Source organism: Gorilla gorilla, chromosome 20 (genome assembly GCF_029281585.2).
Source record: "Gorilla gorilla gorilla isolate KB3781 chromosome 20, NHGRI_mGorGor1-v2.1_pri, whole genome shotgun sequence".
In the NCBI taxonomy this organism is placed as follows: Eukaryota; Metazoa; Chordata; class Mammalia; order Primates; family Hominidae; genus Gorilla; species Gorilla gorilla.
Window position 1 is genome coordinate 29,068,232 of NC_073244.2, and position 23,582 is coordinate 29,091,813.

Sequence of the window (23,582 nt, forward strand, 5' to 3'; positions counted from 1 at the left end):
TTTTGAAAACACATAGATAATCTGCATAATTTTGAGAAACTCTATGTTAAACTGTTTTTTAAGTTCTCTTTTAACATCATGTCTGAAATGTGTGAGAGTAGTGGTTTCTGTTCCATTGGTTTCTTTATTGCTAATTTTTCTGCACAATTATTCTGTCTTATTACAGCTTTGAAGTATAGTTTGAAATTATAAATTATGATGTTCTTCTGCTTTGTCCTTTTTTTTCAAGATTGCTTTGGCTATTCAAAGTTTATTGTAGTTTTATGTGAATTTTAGAATTATATTTTCTATTCTGTAAAAAAATACTGGAATTTTGATAGGGAGTTTATTTAATCTAGAGATCACTGTAGATAATATGGCACTTTAATAATGTTCTTTCAATCAATAGACATGAAATGTTTTTAAATTTATTTTTGTCTTCTCCAGTTTTTTTTTTTTTTTTTTTTTTTTGAGATGGAGTCTTGCTGCTCTGCCGCCCAGGCTGGAGTGCAGTAGCATGATCTTGGCTCACTGCAAGCTCTGCCTCGCCAGTTCACGCCATTCTCCTGCCTCAGCCTCCCGATTAGCTGGGACTACAGGCGCCTGCCACCATGCCTGGCTAATTTTTTGTATTTTTAGTAGGGACGGGGTTTCACCGTGTTACCCAGGATGGTCTTGATCTCCTGACCTCGTGATCCACCCACCTCGGCCCCCCAAAGTTCTGGAATTACAGGCATGAGCCACCGCGCCCGGCCCAATTTTTTTAATTGATATATATTTGATTTGAAAGATATTTAAGCTCCTTGGTTAAATTTGTTCTCAGAAATTTATTATTTTAGTGCTATTGTAAATAAGATTGCTTTCTTTCTCTGTTTTATCAGATAGTTTGTTTAAAGTGTGTGGAACCATAACTTATACTTGTATGTGAATTTTCTATTTTGCTAATTTATTGAGTATAATTATTACTTTAATTAGGTTTTAATGTACTGTTTATGGTTTTTTATATATGAGATCAAATGGTCTACGAAAAGCAACTTTTTACTTGCCTTCAATTTCAATGACTTAAAAAAATTTTTTTGCTAATTTTTAATTCCACATACTTCAGTGCTATGTTAAAATAGAAGCATTGAGAATGGGCATAATGTACTTTTGCATTGGTGTCTGTGAATTTGAAGGAGCAAACACCTCTTCAAGTTTTTATAAATTGGTTTCAGAAAGTAAAGATCTTTAGTTGAGCCCCCAGGGTCCTGGGATGCACTATGGGTTTGTAGTGGAGAGGGGGTGTAGCTTAGTCACAAGGCTGCTGGGTCTGCGCTAGGGTCCACCTTTAGTTGGCTTGTTACAAGGGGCTTGAGTAGTTGTAATTCCCATTTTAGTTTTGGACAGAGTGAATATACTTCAGGACTTTTCTCTGTAGGGCGGACACTAGGGCAGGTTTCTGCCCTTGGATCTGCATATGGTAGGCTTTATATTAGGATGTAAATGAGTTTGGCTTTCACTGAAAACCAGAGAGGATTTCCCAAGGTCACTGTGTGGGTTTCTACATAGGCAGAACTTGCCATGAACTGTGGCTCAGGCAGCAAAAATGAGTCATGGAACTGCTTCAGGGACCACAGTAAGGGCCAAGGTCTGCAGGCCTGCTGCATGGCTATAAATGGGTCTTCCTCCAGGCCTCTGGAAGGGCAGGCCCTCTCCCAGACTGTGGCTGGGAGGAGTTTGGGATGATTACAGGGTAATTTCAGAATTCTCAGTGGGACTAAGTTCAGTGGGCCAGTTTCTGGTCTGTAGCCAAGAACAGAGGTCCTGTAGTTTGCCACCTGAATGAAAGCCTGCCTTCTGGAAAGACAATTCCTCAATCTTGGGCATTAGCAGAGTTTCACAGCTCCCTCCCTGGATCTCAAAGTTCTTTTAAGGGCACTTATTTTGGAGATGGGGTCTTGCTACGTAACCCAGGTTGGTCTTGAAATTCTGTCCTAAAGCGGGCCGGGCGCGGTGGCTCACGCCTGTAATCCCAGCACTTTGGGAGGCCGAGGTGGGCAGATCACGAGGTCAGGAGATCGAGACCATCCTGGCTAACACGGTGAAACCCCGTCTCTACTAAAAATACAAAAAATCAGCCGGGTGCGGTGGCAGGCACCTGTAGTCCCAGCTACTCGGGAGACTGAGGCAGGAGAATGGCGTGAACCTGGGAGGCGGAGCTTGCAGTGAGCCGAGATCGCGCCACTGCACTCCAGCCTGGGCAAAAGAGTGAGACTCTGTCTCAAAAAAAAAAAAGAAATTCTGTCCTAAAACATTCTCTGACTTAAGGTACTATATAGCTGTCATTACAGGTTTGAGCCATGATTCCTGTTTCTCTCATAAAGGCATTTTTGTCAGGGATGGCTGACGAATTTTCTTGCAGTGAGAAAGTAAACAAATAGAGCACCTTTTATTTTTCCATCTTAATGATGCCACTCTCCCTGTACATTTTTACTTTCTATTTTGTCTGTAATTTTAGATTTAGACATTTAGGACAATATACTACAATTTACATGTTATGCCTGAAGTGAATTAGATAATTAGTAGGCAGGCAAAAAGGAAATATAGGCAGGCAAAAGAAGATTACAGGATTTTTACTCACTTTCGTCACCCTATATCTAAAATATGACATAATTTGTTCCCAAATATTTGTTTTATGTATCAGAGGCTCTGACCATATTCTGCAAAATAGATAATTTTTTTCTTTATTTAGCAATGTAAGTCTATTCTTTGCTTCTAAATTTGGATTACAGCAGTTTTTTTGTGTAAGAATAGCATATATTTACAACTTAAAAATGATCTTATTTATTAAAATGCTTATTTATCAGTTTGTCATTAGAATCTTGTTTATGATTATACTACATTTTATCTGGAATTATACTGCATTACAATGGATGCCAGTGATTCAAAATAGCCACCTTCAATGAGTACACAGTTACAGTAAAATATTACAGCTATCTACACGAATTCTTTATTAATGCTACATCAACATTGCATACCAGATTTTATGAGTAAACATTTATTATTATTTTGTAGTTCCATTTTAGTGTGTTTTTTTCAGTGTTAGTTTCTTAATATAAGTTTATTGTGTTTTTTAGTTTTATAATTTTAGACAATTTGCAATTCTGTTTGTATACCTAAGTCAGTGTGGAGTTTAAGAGATAAATCAGCCATATTGTCTGTTAAAATCTGATTATATGTGTGTGTGTTTTTAATCTATAAATATGACCCCAATTTTGGTTATGGCTAATCTTGTATATATTTTTTCTTAGCTGATTTTTAATGGTGTCTTTATCTTGTCTAAATGAGTAGTCATGGAAATAGTCTTATTTTCACCTTGTTATAATAAACATATATTTCCTTTGTGTGAGAGAAGCACTTTCGTGACTTGAAGGTAATTTTTGGAGAGATTTATAATTCTGTATCTTCTTCAGTTATTCTTTTAAAAAATAATTGTACAAACACATAACCTAAAATTTACCATCTTAAATCTATTTAAGTGTACATTTTGTGGCTAGTTGTGGTGGTTCACATTTGTAATCCCCAGATTTTGGGAGGCCAAGGCAGGAAGACTACTTGAGCCCAAAAGCTTGAGAACATCCTGGGAGATATGTGGAGACCTCATCTCTATAAAACATTTTTAAAAATAGCCAGACATGGTGGTGTGGTCCTATCTACTTGGGAGATTGAGGAGGGAGGATTACTTGAACATGGAAGTTTGAGGCTGCAATGAGCCATAATTGTGCCGTGGACCCCAGCTTGGGTCACAGAGTAAGACCCTGACTCAAAAACACTGTACGTTTCAGACATGTTAAGTATATTTACATTGTTTTAGAAAAGACTTCTAGAAATTTTACAATACACGTTAGACAACTACCAGTTTTTCCCATTTCCTGGCACTTTTCAAACACCATTCTGTTTTCTGTTTCTAAGAGTATAACTGCTTTATAGATCTCATACAATTTCTGTTAGTTGTTAGAATATGTCCTGCTTTTTTGCAAATTGAGTAATTCTTTGGTATTTTTATATTTCAAATTATATCTATTGAACGATTTGGTGACAGAAATTTGCATTGCTTTTACCTATTGGCTTTTAGTAACAATGCTAAAATAATTGTGGGTATGCAAATGACTCTTCATGTGACCATATATGTGAGAGTTTATATATGTGCTGCATTCTATTTTATTAGTCTACTTTTTCACCTTTATACTCATACCAAATTGTTTTAATTCTGTAGCTTTGTAATGTGTTTTGAAATCAGGAACTGTAATGCCTCCAACATTGTTTTATTTTGTTTTTAATATTTTTGGACACTTTATTGTCTGTAGAGATTCTGTATACTTGAGGGATTGCTGTTTTTCTTTCATCAAAAATGCAGTGAGAAATTTGAAAAACATTGCATTAAATCTGTAGATTGCATTGAGCAGGATGGACATCTTTACAGTGTTGCCTTTTTCAGCCTTTCACAAGAGCATGCTCAAGAGTGTATTGTTTAATTTCCATATATGTGTGAATTTTTCAGGTTTTTTATTTTGTTAATTGTTGTATACTCATTTCATTTTGGTGATAGCAAGTAATTTATAAAATTTCAGTTTTAAAAAATTTGGTAAGATGACTTTTTTTGGCATAAGAAGTGGTCTATCAAGGAAAGTGTTGTGTTAGCTATTGAGAACCATGTGTGTCCTGATGTTGAGGAGTGTTTTTTATACCTCTGTTAGGAATAATTGTTGCCTGCAAGTCCTCTATTCCCTTACTAATATTCTTATTTTATTTTTATTACAGAAAGTGCAGTATTGAAATATCCTACTATAATTATGTTGCTCTCTCTGTGTCTCTGTTATTCTGTCAATATTTGCTTTATATTTGAAGCCCTCATGTGAGATACACACACACACACACACACACACACACACACACACACGTACATATATACAAATTTGTTATAGGTTCCCAGTGAATAAATCTATTTTTTTTTTTTTTTTTTTTTGAGACAGAGTCTCATTCTGTGTCCCAGGCCGGAGTGCAGTGGTATGATCTCGGCTCACTGCAACCTCTGCCTCCTGGGTTCAAGTGATTCTCCTGCCTTAGCCTCCCAAGTAGCTAGTATTATAGGTGCCCACCACCATGCCCATATAATTTTTGTATTTTTAGTAGAGATGGGGTTTCACTATGTTGGCCAGGCCAGTCTCGAACTCCTGACCTCAAGTGATCCACCTGCCTCGGCCTCCCAAAGTGCTGGGATTACAGGTGTGAGCCACCGTGCCCAGCCTAAATCTATAAGTTTTGTGTCCTTTTTTGTCTCCTTGGAGTTTTGACTTCAAATACATTTTATAAAATATGACAGTTTTTGACTAAGATGTAGGTTGCATAATATTATTTTGATTTCTTCTGCTCTCATTTGATTAATACTTGCATGAAATGTATTCTTGCATCATCCCCCTTTCAGCATTTTTTTATCATTAGATCTCAACTGACTTTGGTAGAAAAAAGTTGGATCTTGGTTTTTAAAATTTTAAATCTATTTATTGAAAGTATGTCTCTTGATTTGAAAGTTAATTTTATATATATTTAAATAATTTTCTGAAAGAGAAAGACTTACTGTTTTAATTATTTTATTTGATTCTTCCATCTTTGTTTCTCATTTTCTGTGTCTTTTTGATTTTTGTATTGATATGCTTTTACTTATTTCTAATTCACTGTTGTGTATCTATACAGATTTTTTGTGTGTGTGTGGTGCCTTGGGGGTTACATAAAACCTCTATGAGAAACAACAGTATATTTTTAATTTGGTATAAAATAAACTTCAGTTGAATAAAAAATTCTTCCTCATTACATCTGCCCTGAAATTTGTCATTGATGTTGCTAATTATGTTTTTACATTGTATATTCATTAACAGATGTTTAATTTCTGTGCTTTTATTTTTCAAATTTTAGAGAATAGATTAAAATGTTTTCTGCACCATTATGATAATGCCACAAGATTCTATTTTTGTGTATGTGCATATCTTTCCCAGAAAATAATGTATTTTTATTTGATTATATGGTATTTTCTCGAATTCTTTTACTTTCAGTTTAAAGAACTGCTTTCAGCGTCTTTTATGTGTAGGGCATATGCAGTGCTAATAATATACTTTTTCATAATTTGTTTTTTTTTGGAAGGTTTTTTCTTTTTATTTGGTAGGGCAGATTTGTTGATGGTATTATTCTCACTTGGTAGATTTTTTTTTTTTTTCAGGACTTTAACTGTGTCACACAGTTTCTTTCTGGCCTGCAAAATTCTTGTTGATAATTTACTGGTTATAAGACTATGTTTGTAAATAACACATTGCTTTTATCTTGCAGCTTCCAAGACTTTCTTCTTGTCTGTGATTTTTGCAAATGTGCTTATAAATGTATTTGTTATAAATATCTTTGTGTGTATCCTAATTTGTTGAACTTCCTCATTTTTACATCATTTTTTTCCTACTTTTAGGATTTTCCAGTTATTTTTCTGGTTTTTTTTTACCTCCAAATTTAAAAAAAAAATTGTAGATACTTTCGTTTTTATTCTCATTTTTCTGATTTTTTTTTTTTTTTTTTTTTTTTTCATTTGAGACAGAGTCTTGCTGTGTCGCCTAGGCTGGAGTGCAGTGGCGCGATCCTGGCTCAGTGCAAGCCCCGCCTCCCAGGTTCATGCAGTTCTGCCTCAGCCTCCGGTGTAGCTGGGACTACAGGAGCCTGCCACCACGCCTGGCTAATTTTTTTGTTTTTTGTTTTTTTTTTTAGTAGAGACGGGTTTTCACCATGTTGGCCAGGATGGTCTCGATCTCCTGCCTCGTGAGGATGACCTCGTGATCCACCTGCCTCGGCCTCCCAAAATGCTGGGATTACAGGCGTGAGCCACCACGCCCAGCCCATTTTTGTGATTTTCTACACTGGGCCGTGTTCCTGTTTTACTCATTGAATATTATTCAATTTATTATCAGTGTTTAAAATTAATGTGTACATCTTTTTTATGGTTTGTTTCTGAAATTTATATAATATTTTTGATGAAACTATATTGCCTTGTTTTGTATACAATCTTTTGTATTGTATATAATCTTTTGTATTTTGTATATAATCTTTGATTGAGATTTGGACATTAAAAAAAGCTACCTGTCACAGTCTTTAAAATGTAGTTTTTTATGACATAGTCTGAAAATAATTATCTTGGCTAGAGATTCTGAAAGTCTCTCAAACATGTTCTTAGGATGTGCCTTGTCTAAAATTTTGTGTTTAGTTTTTAGTTAAAGCAGTTTATTATTCGTGTTTTCTTCTTCTTCTTTTTTTTTTTTTTTTTCTGAGACACAGTTTTGTTCCTGTCACCCAGGCTGGAGGGCAGTGGCGTGGTCTCAGCTCACTGCAGTCTCCACCTCCCGGGTTCAAGTGGTCCTCTTGTCTCAGCCTCCCACGTAGCTGGGATTACAGGCATGTGACCCCATGCTCAGCTAATTTTGTATTTTTAGTAGAGACAGTGTTTCACCATGTTGGCCAGGCTGGTCTCGAACTCCTGACCTCAGGTGATCCACCCACCTTGGCCTCCCAAAGTGCTAGGATTACAGATGTGAGCCCCCACGCTCAGCCTATTCATATTTCTTCTTAATAACCAATAATCACTTGCTATAATTGTTTCCTGTCTATGATATCACAGTCTTTCTGCTGCTGTAAAACTTATCTTTCATTTCAGCAGACTCAAACTGTCATTTGAAAGAATACCTCTATTTCTTTCAGAACTTTATGTAATGAGGGACAGGAACCAGTGTCTGTAAAAGCCCCTACCATTCAGAAATAAAGATGTATAAGCCAGTATTTTACTTGTCTTTTAAAAAGGAAACCAGGAATTGGCAATTTATTTCTAAAGTCACTATGTTTTATTGGGAAGCAGGAAGATCTGTGTTGGGTAAATGGAACTGACTTTTCTTCTATGTGGCTGTTTGCATTGGGCTCACCTGGGGCACTGCACACTTAACTTACTTTAATTTTTCACAAATGTAATTTGGTCTGTATGTTTTTGTTACATTATATGTCTGTGAAAAAGTTAGAGCCTGTAATATTTTGCTACTTGTGATGTAGTTTGTATAATTTTATAGGTTAGATTTGTAAAGTATATTCATCTGTGTCTAGTAAGTGGAGTAATCGATTATTTTTATTTCTTGCAGTTGTATATTCTTATTTTGCCCAAGACTTTTGGCCAAAGCAGGGCATAAAAAATTGTTTCCAAAAAGTGATACTGAGAAGATATAAAAAATGTGGACATGAAAATTTACAGTTAGGAAAATACCATAAAAGCATGGATGAGTGTAAGGTGCACGAAGAATGTTACAATGGACTTAACCAGTGTTTGAGAACTACCCAGGGCAAAATATTACAATGTGACAAATATGCGAAAGTCTTTCAGAAATTTTCAAATGCAAACAGATATAAGATAAGACATACTGGAAAGAAACCTTTCAAATGTAAAGAATGTGAAAAGTCATTTTGCATGCTTTCACACTTAGCTCAACATAAAAGAATTCATACTGGAGAGAAACCCTACAAATGTAAAGAATGTGGGGAAGCCTATAATGAGGCCTCAAACCTTTCTACACATAAGAGAATTCATACTGGAAAGAAACCTTACAAGTGCGAACAGTGTGGAAAAGCCTTTAACCGGCTCTCACACCTTACTACACATAAGATAATTCATACTGGAAAGAAACCCTACAAATGTGAGGACTGTGGCAAAGCTTTTAACCAATCTGCAAACCTTACTACACATAAGAGAATTCATACTGGAGAGAAACCCTACAAATGTGAAGAATGTGGCAAAGCTTTTAGCCAGTCCTCAACCCTTACTACACATAAGATAATTCATGCTGGAGAGAAACCCTACAAATGTGAAGAATGTGGCAAAGCTTTTAACCAATCCTCAACCCTTACTACACATAAGATAATTCATACTGGAGAGAAATTCTACAAATGTGAAGAATGTGGCAAGGCCTTTAGCCGGTTCTCACACCTTACTACACATAAGAGAATTCGTTCTGGAGAGAAACCCTACAAATGTGAAGAATGTGGCAAAGCTTTTAAACAATCCTCAACCCTTACTACACATAAGAGGATTCATTCTGGAGAGAAATTCTACAAATGTGAAGTGTGTAGCAAAGCCTTTAGCCGGTTCTCACACCTTACTACACATAAGAGCATTCATTCTGGAGAGAAGCCCTACAAATGTGAAGAATGTGGCAAAGCTTTTAACCTATCCTCACACCTTACTACACATAAGATAATTCATACTGGAGAGAAGCCCTACAAATGTGAAGAATGTGGCAAAGCTTTTAACCTATCCTCACACCTTACTACACATAAGATAATTCATACTGGAGAGAAACCCTACAAATGTGAAGAATGTGGCAAAGCTTTTAACCAGTCCTCAACTCTTTCTAAACATGAGGTAATTCATACTGGAGAGAAACCCTACAAATGTGGAGAATGTGGCAAAGCCTTTAACCAGTCCTCAACCCTTACTACACATAAGATAATTCATACTGGAGAGAAACCATACAAGTGTGAAGAATGTGGCAAAGCCTTTAACAACTCCTCTATTCTTAACAGACATAAGATGATTCATACTGGAGAGAAATTCTACAAACCTGAAAGTTGTGACAATGCTTGTGACAACATCTCAAACATTTCCAAACATAAAAGAAATTGTGCTGGTGAGAAAACATAGAAATATGAATAATGTGACAAAGACTTTAAATGGTTATCACACTTGTTTGTAGGTAAGGTAATTCATACTGGAGAAAACATCACAAATGTGAACAGTGTGGCAAGACTTAAACAATGCTCACACCTTATTGCACAGGAAAGCCTTTATACTTGAGAACAAATGTACAAATATAAAGAAAGTAAAAAAGTGATTAATATCTGCTCACATCTTAACATCAGAGAATTTATACTTAATAGCATTAAAAGTGCAATTACTGTCAAAAGACTCTTGAGAAAATGTAAGCCTTTAAAGTGCTGAAGAGGATTTATTTTGAAGACAAACATTACAAATATAAAGAGAGTTGTAGTAACTTTACTTGTAACACAGATCTTGTTGTATTCATTTTGTATTAGAGGCAAACCGTGAAGCAATTACTCAAACTTTGTTCAATATCAGTGAATTTATATTGAAGAAAAACCCTGTAAATGTAATAAATTTAGAAAAAAAATTTATTCAAAAACTACAGATTAGAAAACTCCAGAGAGTTCATACTAAAATATATTTTTGCAGATGCAGTAAATAGGAAAAAAAATTTAATCCAAAATTAAGTCTATGTAGATATCAGCGAATTTACATTAGAAATATATAAGGCACTGACACTTCAGATTTTACACTAAATCAGAGTTCTGAGTTTAGAAAATAATCCAAAACTAAAGTTGGTAGAAAAATTATTTGTATATAACTTTAAAAGGGTAGAAGATTTTTTGGAGAGTTATAATTACATTACAAGTATACTTTTTTTGGAAAGTTTACAGATTTTTAAAAAAGTAATGTAATTAACTCTCAAATTACTTCATGTAAATAATGTTGTAATTAACTCAAATTACTTCATGCTAAATAAATTAACTTCTTTCTTTCTTTTTTTTTTTTTTTTTTTTTAAAGACAGAGCCCCACTCTGTTGCCCAGGCCGGAGTGCAGTCAGTGGCGCTTTCTCGGCTCACTGCAACCTCCGTCTCCAGCGTTCAAGTGATTCTCCTGCCTTTGCCTCCTGAGTAGCTGGGATTTACAGGCACACACCGCCACGCCCAGCTAAGTTTTATATTTTTAGTAGAGGCGGGGTTTTGCCATGTTGGCCAGGCTGGTCTCAAACTCGTGACCTCAGGTGATCCGCCCAGCTTGGCCTCCCAAAGTGCTGGGATTATAGGTGTTAGCCACTGGGCCTGGCCGATGCTGTTTCTCTATTCCTATTGTATTCATCTGTGAAAGCGTATGACCAATTGTTGCTGCATCAAAGATATGAGAGATTTTTTTTTTTTGGGTGAGCATTTATGACCTCTTCAATGAAAGAGTAAGGACATTAAAATGTAAGATGCATGATGAAAATCTTAAGTAAAGAGGTTCTTTGTAGTTCACTTACAGTATTGAGTGATGAATGAGGTAGGTGTTCAGAGTAATATTCTGCATTATATTGAGAGACGAATATTTTTAGTTTTAGTTAAAATTAAAATAATACATTATTTTACTAATTGTACTTTTATGAAACAAAATGCAATACATGTTAAAAATTTTATATTATGTGTGAAAATTTCTTAATTGAACATTTTTAACGTTAAATATTGTGCATTCAATCAAGTCACATTATTCCACTTAATTTAACCTAGTCCACCTTACTCAAGGGTGTAGGTAAAAGATCGTAACAATACACTATTTGGTAAAATAATGGACTAACATCTCTAGTAATCTTTTTTGCCAGTGGCTTTAAACTGCAAATAAGTTAAGGAATATTGTTTCTGTAGGTAAAATTTTTATTTTTTTCCCATTTAAATTTATTTTTGTTAATTTTTGTGGGCACATAATATTTATGTTATATATGGCATATTCTGATAGGCATACAATATATAATTTATACTAATAATCACATTAGGATAAATGATGTATCCATCACCTCTAGAATTTATTTTTTGTATTACGAACAATTCAGTTCTACAGTTTTAGATAATTTCAAATGTATAATTAAATTGTTATTGACTACAGGTTTATTTTTATAATAATAAAAATTATATACAAGTATAAACAAAATTTACACATTTTTGAGTCCTGAATAAATACTTTTAAAAATTTCTTATATATTTTTCTTTGAATATGTGGCCTCTCTGCTTGCAAACACATACAGACTTTTAGTTTTGATTTACATAGAGTTAAATGTACACATCTGTTAGTCTAAATATAAACCTTAGGTGTAAGAAAATTAATAAGGTGTCTAATTTTCTTTTTGATTTTTTTTTTTCCGACAGTTTTGCCCTGTTGCCTAGGCTGGAGTGCAGTGATGCGATACCGACTCGCTGCAACCTCTGCTTCCCAGGGTCAAGCAATTTTCCTGTCTCAGTCTCCTGAGTAGCTAGGACTACAGGCACAGGCCACCACACCTGGATAATTTTTGTATTTTTAGTACAGACAGGGTTTCATCATATTGGTCAGGCTAGTCTTGAACTCCTGACCTCAGGTGATCCACCCACCTCAGCCTCCGAAAGTGCTAGGATTACAGGCGTGAGCCACCATGCCCGGCCAGGTGTCCAATTTTCTAGAAAACAAAAATCTTCAAAAATGTAAATGCAAATTTCTGCTCTCTGCTTTGTACTGAATTTGTTACTGTACAATCTTATGGCTTATGATTTAGAATCTTGCCATGCAAATTCTCTGTTTTTACTTGCCTGGTACTCATGCTAGACCCGTAACTTTCTTGTTTCTTATATAAATTTTTCGTTTTATGGTTTATGAAGTATTCATTATGTGAGCTGCTCTGTGATTATATGAATGATTTTAATGAAATTGAGTCATGGACCTGGCGCGGTGGCTCACGCCTGTAATCCGAACACTTTGGGAGGCCGAGGTGGGCGGATCACTTGAGGTGAGGAGTTCAAGATCAACTTGGCCAACATGGTGAACCCTCCTCTCTACTAAAAATACAAAAATTAGCCGGGCATGGTGGCGCACACCTGTAATCCCAGCTACTGGGAGACTGAGGCAGGAGAATAGCTTTAACCCGGGAGACAGAGGTTGTAGTGAGCTGAGATTGCACCTCTGCACTCCAGCCTGGGCGACAGAGGAAGACTCCATCTCAAAAAAAAAAAAAAAAGAAAAAAGAAAAATTTAGTCATGCACACAAAATAATTTTTACCTGTAATTCTGAAATTAGTTTGTTAAATTATATTTTATTTAGTTGGAACATTCCATTTTGTTCTTTTAATTGGAGAACCCTATATAAGCCTACTTTTCTTAAGTTACTGTTTTTTTCACTTTTTATAATGGATATAAGTAAATTTATTCATTGATTGGGCCAGTTTGTTCAGGTAAGTACTAGGGAAGCTTCATAAGTCATGAAAACGTTTTTATACCTAAATGTAGCAAACAAACATGACGGTGCTTGCTGTATAACAGATGCTCCGTGATAAGGCATAAATACTCCTGTGAAACTTGCAACTTCATGTTCAGAGGTAGAAAATATCAAAGGTAAACAATTGATGCTTCATGTGGCGAGTACTTTTTTTTCAGGCTGCAAAGCTGAATTTTGCTGAATTTAAAAAGAAGTTCTGCTTCATTTATTTTCTAATTATCTTAAGTTTTGTTTGTCTTTTTATGTGTATTCCACCCATGTATGCATCATAGCCCTTCTTTTTCTGTGTTATGGCTACAGTTTTCCCACTGTTTTCTTCATGCCATGTCATTTCATGGCATGTGGTGTTTTGTGGGTTTTGATGAGAACTGTGATATTTTTTAATGCACTGAAAAATTGGTTTCAATTGGAGAGTTTGCTTATCAATATAACTTTCAGATCAGTTAATTAAGATAAAAGGCATACACTGTCCACAGGAGAGAGGATTAAATCAGTTAGCATGGTGCTTCTTTCTTTGTAAAAAGAAAAAATATTGTTTGTAAAAAGAAAATCTTACTAGATTCTTACCCAAAGTGTGACAAATATAAAATTTGCTAGAAAATATATCATAGAAATTAAAATTTTAAGAGTTTATGGTAAGTAAACCATATTAAATTTAATTTTTTCTTTTTTTTTTTTTTAAGACAGTCTCACTCTGTCACCCAGGCTGGAGTGCAGTGGCACAAACTGGGCTCACTGCAACCTACATCTTCCAGATTCAAGCGATTCTTCCGCCTCAGCCTCCCTAGTATCTGGGATTACAGGCACCCACCATCATGCGCGGCTAATTTTTGTATTTTTATAGAGACAGGGTTTCACCATGTTGGCCAGGCTGGTCTCGAACTACTGACCTCAGGTGATCCACCTGCCTTGGCCTCCCAAAGTGCTGGGATTGCAAGCGTGAGCCACCGTGCCTGGCCTAAATTGAATTTTTTATGGTATAGCACAACTCGCATTTCCAGGCAGAATCTTCTGTTTTTACATGTGAATGTTAAAGATTGCAAAACAACAAAATGACCTTTGTAGATTTGGAATAATATTTCTTTTTCATATTGCTATTCCAGTTTTGAGGAATTTCTCACTCTTATTTTTTAAGTTTTGTTTAGTGGGTGAAGGTTAGCTTACAGTTTTTATGGTTAGACACCTAAGTGTAGCCTCAATTATTTTCTCTGGAAAACTTTTGGAGATCATGACAGCTTTTGGATTAAAACATTTTTTGTTATTTTGCATGGAGATTAGTTTACTGTGTTCACAGAGTGGCCAGTCATGGAACCATAAGTAACACCTCCTCTTTTAGTGTCTTTCATACCATTACCATCAACACCAGAAACTCCAGGTGCCCCAAGCTTAAAATAAAGCACTAAAGTACATTGGCTCCTCCCATGCACTGTGCTGTGTTTAAAACATGCTGTCAAGCCTGGGCGCGGTGGCTCACGCTTGTAATCCGAGCACTTTGGGAGGCCGAGGAGGGTGGATCACCTGAGGTCAGGAGTTCAAGACCAGCCTGGCCAAACATGGCAAAAACGCATCTCTAATGAAAATACAAAAATTAGCTGGGTGTAACGGCACACTCCTGTAATCTCCAGCTACACGGGAAGCTGGGGCAGGAGAATCGCTTGCACCTGTGAGGCGGAGATTGCAGTGAGCAGAGATGGCGCCATTGTATTCAAGCCTAGGCTACAAGAGCAAAACTCTGTCTCAAAACAAACAAAAAAACAAAATAAAAACCATGCTGTCAAGTATCAAAATTTCTGTGGTTATGACTAACATGATAAAACAGCACAAAAACTATTTTTTATACTATTCAGCCAAGTTTATGACAAAGACACAGACATTATTTGAAATACTGTTATCTTTCTATAAGGTTTTAGAAATGTATTCTCTAACTTGAAAGAGAAAATGTGTATTCTGTAAAACAGCATTTTGAAGTATATACAGGTGGTCAAATGCTTATTAGCTTTATGTAATTAATGCTTTATCTCAAATAGTTAACATTTTGATGGTGAGATTACCTAACATTGTCTTAGCATTTTTTCAAACATAACAAATGCAATATTATAAACTGTAGTCGCAATGCCGAACAATCTTGAACTTATTCCTCCTATCCAACTATATGTATTATTTGGCAGATATCTTTCGAATTCCCCCATTTTTTTAAATACCTTGGCATCTAGTGGTCACCGTTTTGTTCTCCACATCAATGAGATTAAGTTTTTTTGAATCCATGTGTAAGTGAAATGAGATACTAATCATTTTGTAACTGGCTTATTTCAACTAATATAATGTCCTTCAGGTTAATCCATGTGACTGAAAATAGAATTTTCTTTTAAATATAAATAGTATTCCATTGTGTATATATGCCATATTGTCTTTATTTACTTATTAGATGTTGAACTGTTGATTGTATAATTTGGCTGTTGGGAAGAGTGCTGAAAGCAACATAGAAGTGTGAATATTTCTTCATTCTGATTTTGTTTTTTGTTTTTTTTTTTTTTCACGCTTAATTCACTTTATTTTTCTTGTATAAAAACCCTATGTTGTAGCCACAGCTGGAGCCTGAGTCCGCTGCACGGAGACTCTGGTGTGGGTCTTGACGAGGTGGTCAGTGAATTCCTGATAGGGAGACTTGGTAAATACAGTCTCCTTCCAGAGGTCGGGGGTCAGGTAGCTGTAGGTCTTAGAAATGGCATCAAAGGTGGCCTTGGCGAAGTTGCCCAGGGTGGCAGTGCAGCCCCGGGCTGAGGTGTAGCAGTCATCGATACCAGCCATCATGAGCAGCTTCTTAGGCACAGGTGCGGAGACGATGCCAGTGCCCCTGGGTGCAGGGATGAGGCGTACCAGCACAGAGCCACAGCGGCCTGTCACCTTGCAAGGGACAGTGTGGGGCTTGCCAATCTTGTTCCCCCAGTAGCCTCTGCGCACGGGGACGATGGAGAGCTTGGCCAGGATGATGGCCCCACGGATGGCAGTGGCCACCTCCTTGGAGCACTTAACACCCAGACCGACGTGGCCATTGTAGTCCCCGATAGCAACAAACGCCTTGAACCTGGTGCGCTGGCCGGCACGGGTCTGCTTCTGCACTGGCATGATCTTCAAAACCTCATCCTTGAGAGAGGCCCCCAGGAAGAAATCAATGATCTCTGACTCCTGAATGGGCAGGGAGAAGAGATAGATCTCCTCCAGGGACTTGATCTTCATGTCCTTGACCAAGCGGCCCAACTTGGTGACGGGCATCCACTCCTTATCCTCGGCCTTGCCTCCGCGAGCTCCGCGGCCTCGGCCCCGGCCCCGTCCACGGCCGCGACCCCGGCCCCGGATGCCACTGCCGAAACCTCCGCGGAAGCCACCGCGGTTCCCCATCCCAGGGCCACCAGGGCCTCCGGGCCCCCCCGCTGCACCGGCGTCATCCGCCATTTGGTGTTTTCTCGGAAAAGAAGCTCTGATTTTGTTTTGAATACATACCCAATAGTGCAATTGCTGTATTATGTAGTAGTTTGATTTTTTTTTAGTAATCTCTATTTTGTTATTCATAATGGCTGTCCTCATTTACATTCAAACCAACAGTGTGTAAGCATTTTCTTTTGTTGACATCTTTACCAACTAACACTTTTTTCTTTTTTTATTTATTTATTTATTTATTTATTTATTTATTTATTTTTGAGACAGTCTCACTGTGTCACCCAGGCTGGAGTGCAGTGGTGCGATCTTGGCTCACTTACAACCTCCGCTTCCCGGGTTCAAGCAATTCTCCTGCCTCAGCCTCCCAAGTAGCTGGGATTACAGGTCCCTGCCATCACGCCCGGCTAATTTTGTATTTTTAGTAGAGATGGGGTTTTGCCATGTTGGCCAGGTTGGTCTTGAACTCCTGACCTCAGGTGATCCACCTGCCTTGGCCTCCCAAAATGCTGGGATTACAGGCATGCGCCATTGCATCCCGCCCTTTTTTTTTTAATTTTTAGTAAGCGTCATTCTAATGAGTGAGTTGATATCTCATAGTCTTTTTTGTCTTGCTTTCCCTAATAAGAATTGACATTCGGCTGGGCGCAGTGGCTTACACCTGTAATCTCAGCACTTTGCGAGGCCAAAGCGGGCGGATCACCTGAGGTCAGGAATTCGAGACCAGCCTGGCCAACATGGTGAAACCCTGTCTCTACTAAAAATACAACAATTAGCTGGGTATGGTGACGCACGTCTGTAATCCCAGCTACTCAGTAGGCTGAGGCAGGAAAATCGCTTGAACCCATGAGGTGGAGGTTGCAGTGAGACGAGATCATGCCACTACAGTCCAGCCTGGGTGACAGAATGAGACTCCATCTCAAAAAAAAAAAAAGACATTCAGCATTTTAAAATATATCTATTTGCCATATGTATGTATTTTCTTGAAAAATATGCTTTTTTTTTTTTTTTTGAGATGGAGTCTCACTCTGTTACCCAGGCTGGAGTGTAGTGGCATGATCCCTCAGCCTCCCGAGTAGCTGGGACTACAGGCGCCTGCCACCACGCCTGCCTAATTTTTTGTTTTTTAGTAGAGATGAGGTTTCACCATGTTGGCCAGGCTGTTCTCGAACTCCTGACCTTGTGATCTGCCCGCCTGAGCCTCCCGAAGTGTTGGGATTACAGGCGTGAGCCACTGTGCCTGGCCAGCTGATTTTCAATAGTTATTTGTTTTATGTTGTATAGTCATTTAATTTTCTTATACATTTTTGATATTAATGCCTTGTCCCATTTTTTAGTTATTCTGTTGATTGTATTCTATGCAGCAGCATTTTAATTTGAAGTATTCTGACTCATTTATTTTTTTCCTTTTGTTCCCCGGGATTTTGAGTTTAAATGTTAATGGGGCCTTCCCTCTGGTTTTTTGTTGTTGTTGTTGTTGTTTTTTGTTTGTTTGTTTTTGTAGTAGTAATGGTAGTTTCAGAGTTTCAGGCCTTACATTTAAATATCTAATTTATTTTGAGTGGATTTTTATATGTGGTGTGAGTTAGGGTCTCCTTTTATTGTTCTGCATTTGGCCATAAAGTATTCTCAACATAATTTTCTGTCTTTTTCCTAAGAAATTGTCACCTTTATTTAAAATCAGTTAGCTGTAAGTACATGGCTATATTTCTGGAATCTTTTTTTTGCTCCGTTGGCCTAGTGTCTGTTTTTATTCAAGCACCATACTGTTTTTGTTACTGTACTTTTGTAGTATATTTCAAAGTCAGGTAGGGTAATAGATTCACTTTTTTCTGTTAGATTGCTTTGGCTATTGAGGGTCTTTTGTGGTACAATATACATTGTAGATGTATTTTTTAAGAATTTTTATTAAGTATGTCACTGATATTTTCATTGAGATTGCATTATATCTTTAGGTTATTTTGTGTAATACAAATATTTAACAATATTAATAATGGCAATTCATTAATGATTAACTTTTTTTTTTTTTTTTTTTTTTTTTTTGAGGCGAAGTCTCGCTCTGTGGCCCAGGCGGGAGTGCAGTGGCGCAATCTCGGCTCACTGCAAGCTCCGCCTCCCGGGTTCACGCCATTCTCCTGCCTCAGCCTCCCGAGTAGCTGGGACTACAGGAGCCCGCCATCACGCCCGGCTAATTTTTTTGTATTTTTAGTAGAGACGGGGTTTCACCGTGTTAGCCAGGATGGTCTAGATCTCTTGACCTCGTGATCCGCCCGCCTCGGCCTCCCAAAGTGCTGGGATTACAAGCGTGAGCCACCGCACCCGGCCAATGATTAACTTTTTAATTCATGTATTTATTTCTTGAATGTTTTTAGAGTGTAATGTAAGTGCTTCAAAATTTTGATTAAATTTATTTCAAAGTATAGTTATTACAGTTACTGTAGATGGAATTGTTTTTTAAATTTATTTTGAGATAGTTCATAGAAATGCTACTGACATTTGGATATTGGTTTTGTATTCCACATGTTTAATAAATTTATTAGTTTTAATAGTTTTTGGTAAAGTCTTAGGCTTTTCTTAGGATTATGTATAGGGATAAAAGATTATTTTTTATTATTTATAATTTTTTTTTTTTTTTTTTTTAGACGGAGTTTCGCTCTTGTCACGTAGGCTAGAGTGCAATGGTGCGATCTCGGCTCACTGCAACCTCTGCCTGCTGCATTCAAGCAATTCTCCTGCCTCAGCCTCCTGTGCAGCTGGGATTACACGCATGCACCACCACACCCGGCTAATTTTTGCATTTTCGGTAGAGATGGGTTTCACCATGTTGGCCAGGTTGGTCTCGAACTGCTGACCTTAGGTGATGCACCTGCCTTGGCCTCCCAAAGTGCTGGAATTACAGGTGTGAGCCACAGCACCCAGCCTGAGATAAAAGATTATCATACAATGATAATTTAACTCCTTTTTTTCCAATCTGGATGCCTTTGATTTTATTCTTTAATTTCTCTGTCTTGGACATTTAGTTCTGTGTTTAGTAAGACTGAAGAAAGTGCACATCCTTGACTTGTTTTAGCTCTTAGAGTAAAATCTTACAGCATGTCCCTATTCAGTATGTTAGTACCTGTGCATTTTTTGTTATATTTGACATTTATTGCCTTGAGGTGCCTTTGTCCTATACCTAAATTTTTCAGAGATTTATCATGAGGGAATCTTGAATTTTGTCAAGCTTTTATTCTCCATGTATTAAAATGCTAGAGATGTAAGAATCACAACTAATTCTACATAAATACAAAATATCTTCAGAGACCACTGTGAAAATCTCTATGCATGCAGACTAGAAAATTTAGAGAAAATAGATAACTCCTGGATACACACAACTTTCCAAGATCAAACCGTGAAGAAACAGAAGTTTTGAACAGACCAAACATGTATAAAATGTATAATAATATGAAAATTAATTTTAAAAATCTTACCAACCATAAAGAGCCCTATATCATATAAAATCACAGCCAAATTTTACCACATATAAAAAGATGTTCTGGTACTAGTCTTACTGAACGTATTCCAAAATATCAAGGTGGGGTTCTGCCCTAACTCATTATATGAAACTGGTGTCATTTTGTTACCAAAATCTAGTAAAGACCCAACAAAAGAGAAAACTAGAAACCAGTCTTCCTGGTGAACCATTGAAGCAAAAATCCTTCATGAAATACAAGTAAACTGAGTTTATAAGCAAATCCAAAGGTTATTTTGGCACAGTCATGTGAGGTTCATTTCATGTGTGCAAAGATGTTTTGTCATATGCAAGTAATTAAGTGCAATTCACCATGTAAAGATACTTAAAAGCAAAAAATTACATGATTAACACAACAGATGCAGAAAAAGCATTAAAGAAAATTTAATGTTAAAATATGAAAATATTCTTAACAAATGACATTGATGAAACATACCTCAAATAAGAGCCATCTGTGACAAATCTTCATCCAACATACTGAACAGGCAAAAGCTGGATTTATTCTTCATAAGAATAAAAATTAGACAAGAATATAGACTTAAACAGTCTTATTCAACATAGTTCTGAAAGTTTTAGCCAGAGCAGTGCAACAAGGTAAAGACATAAAAGGCATCCAAATAGGAAAAGAGGAAGTCAAATTATCTTCACTGATAATATAATTCTCTACGTAGAAAACTTTAAAGATTTCACCAAATGTCTGCTAAGCCTAAAAAATGGCTTCAGCAAAATTTCAGGATACAAAATCAAACACAAATAAGTAAGTAGCATTTCTGTCCACCAATAATATTCAAACTGAGAACAAAATCAAGAACACAGTCCTATTTACAATAGCCACATACACACAAAAATAATAGAAATACATTCAATCAAGGAAGTAAAATATTTCTACAAGAAGTGTAAAACGATGCTGAAAGAAATCAGAATGCAAATAAAAAAGCATTATGTACTCATGGACTTCAAAAACCAATATAATTAAAATGTCCATGCTACCAAAAGTAACCTACAGATTAAGTGCTATTTCTATCAAACTCTCAGTGCCATTTTTTATAGAATTAGAAAAAGAAAACTAATTTATTATTCTTTTTTTGAGATGGAGTTTCACTCTTGTCGCCAGGCTGGAATGCAATGGTGCAATCTCAAGCTCACTGCAACCTCCGCCTCCCGGGTTCAAGTGATTCTCCTGCCTCAGCCTCCTGAGGAGCTGGGATTACAGGTGCCCACCACTGGGCCCTGCTAATTTTGTATTTTTAGTGGAGACAGGGTTTCACCATGTTGGTCAGGCTGGTCTCGAACTCCTGACTTCAGGTGATCCACCCACCGCGGCCTCCCAAAGTTCTGGGGTTACAGGCATGAGCCACTGTGCCCAGCCCATTATTTTTCATATAGAAATCTGTATGTCAACAAAAGATGCCATGAATTTCAAGTTAACATGCTCACACATATATTCTCCCTAGAAAGGTACTGCTGTGTTTACAGTAAAGGTGTAACATTTCTGATCTTTGGGCTGCTGTGTTTGTGTGAAATAAGAAGGCAGCAAGTAAAGCAGAGTCAACCGTGACTTTCTAGTTTCAACAGCCACAGCTCTGAAATTTAATGTTATGTCAACTGGAAATAATGACAGTATTTCAAAACTGAAAAAAAATTGAGAATTTTATATTTTTAGTTAATTATAATTTATAAAAAGTAGTTTCTGAATTGTTACGTTAAACAACTTGAACATGCAGATACCTAAAAGTTTCATCTGGATGATAGTATTAATATTTTAATAGCTTTTAGTTGTGGATCAAATTTGCTTCTTTGTGTTTACTGGAAAGCAATTCTTTATCTTCTACGTGTAAATAAAGGAAAGGCTTTCTGTAATCCTAATCATACAGATCTCCTAAAATTAGCACTATGTTTAGATTTGAATAAAATTCATAGCCCCATAAGTAATGTAAATGTTAATATTTCTTTCTAATAAAAGTGAAATAGCAATAGAAATAAGTTGTTAAAATGAGTTTTAAAAAACTTCCCGTTTTATTAAATAGCATTTAATGCCACGTGATAAGTGACTAATCAGTAATTTCAATCTATTCACTGAGAGGACTTAATATTCTTATTCAATCAAAAAAAGTTATTACACTCTTTCTGAAACTTTCAGAAACTGTAGACCACTCAATATATAATAAGGTACATGGATACCACAAATATTCTATATAATAATAGGCTCATCCTTTTAATATAAAAAATTCAATATATTTCAAAAGTAAAATTGGTGGCTCTTAGAAATCATGAGAGGAAAACCATTGTTAGTATCCATTTACCAAAGTGTGTTAAGCTTAGTAATGAGTACTTTTTCTTTCTTTCTTTCTTTTTTTTTGATGATGGAGTCTCGTTTTGTTGCCCAGGCTGGAGTGCAGTGGCACAATCTCGGCTCACTGCAACCTCTGCCTCCTGGGCTCAAGTAATTCTCCTGCCTCAGCCTCCCAAGTAGCTGGGATTACAGGCGCCTGCCAACACGCTTGGCTAATTTTTGTGTTTTTAATAGAGACAGGGTTTCACCATGTTGGCCAGGCTGGTCTCGAACTCCTGACCTCAGGCTATCCACCTGCCTCGGCCTCTCAAAAAGTGCTGGGATTACAGGCATGAGCCACTGCACTCGGCCTAAATGTATTTTAAATACATATATTTAGATAGCTTTTTTTCTCTAACAAGTGAAAAAAATGTATTTACAAATTTAGAGAGGTTTTACTCCAAACAGTTGTTTAGAGTCTGTCTTTTAAGGTATTATATTATTTTGAACATTAAAAATCAACGTACTTTATTTCTGAGTGTTGGTTCAGACTATTCATAAAAGTTTACTAGCTTACATCACTAACTGAGCAAGCCATTAGAAATAAAATATGTATGTTTTCTGAAATTTTAAGATGAATGAACACTTTTTTCTCCGGCCCAATTTCTTGAAGTTTCTGTCATTAAAAAAAACCAGTATTAATAGTATTTTTGATTGGCAAATCAGAGTTGTATAATTTATGGGGTACAATGTGATGTTTCAATATACGCATATAATATGATTAAGTCTAGTTTAATAACATCTATCAACGCTTACCATTTTTTTGTGGTGATACATTTGAAATTTACTCTTAGTTATTTTTGAAATACAGTACTTGGCCAGGCGCCGTGCTGTGGCTCACGCCTATAATCCCAGCACTTTGGAAGGCCAAGGTGGGCGGGCAGATCACCTGAGGTCGGGAGTTGGAGACTCAGCCTGACCAACGTGGAGAAACCCTATCCCTACTAAAAATACAAAATTAGCCTGGCGTGGTGTGATGGCGCATGCCTGTAATCCCAGCTACTCAGGAGGCCCAGGCAGGAGAATCGCTTGAACCCGGTAGGCGGAGGTTGCTGAGAACCGAGATCACGCCATTGCACTCCAGTCTGGGCAACAAGAGTGAAAGTCCATCTCAAAAAAGAAAAAAAAGAAAAAAAAAGAAATATACAGTACTTTATAGTCGACTGTCGTCATCGTGCTATGCAATAGATCTCGAAGTCTACT

At 36.7% G+C, this 23,582-nt stretch overlaps 2 protein-coding genes and 1 long non-coding RNA gene across 3 annotated transcripts in view; 1 reads left to right on the forward strand and 2 right to left on the reverse strand.

Moving 5' to 3' along the window:
- LOC115931576 (zinc finger protein 492) overlaps positions 1 to 10,641 on the forward strand; it is a 31,911-nt gene extending 21,270 nt beyond the window's left edge. Inside the window, exon 4 of the mRNA XM_055372308.2 lies at positions 8,175 to 10,641. Within this exon, the coding sequence (XP_055228283.1) occupies positions 8,175 to 9,727 (1,553 nt within the window). The 3' untranslated portion in view covers positions 9,728 to 10,641. The remainder of the gene's footprint in view (positions 1 to 8,174) is intronic.
- Positions 1 to 23,582, reverse strand: part of LOC129528954 (uncharacterized) — a 53,608-nt gene that overhangs the window by 10,208 nt on the left and 19,818 nt on the right. The gene's annotated exons all lie outside the window — the stretch shown is intronic.
- LOC115931577 (small ribosomal subunit protein uS5-like) lies at positions 15,610 to 16,593 on the reverse strand. Its single transcript, XM_055372314.2, has one exon. The coding sequence runs from the start codon at positions 16,552 to 16,554 to the stop codon at positions 15,673 to 15,675; it is 882 nt and encodes a 293-aa protein (XP_055228289.1). The 5' UTR covers positions 16,555 to 16,593; the 3' UTR covers positions 15,610 to 15,672.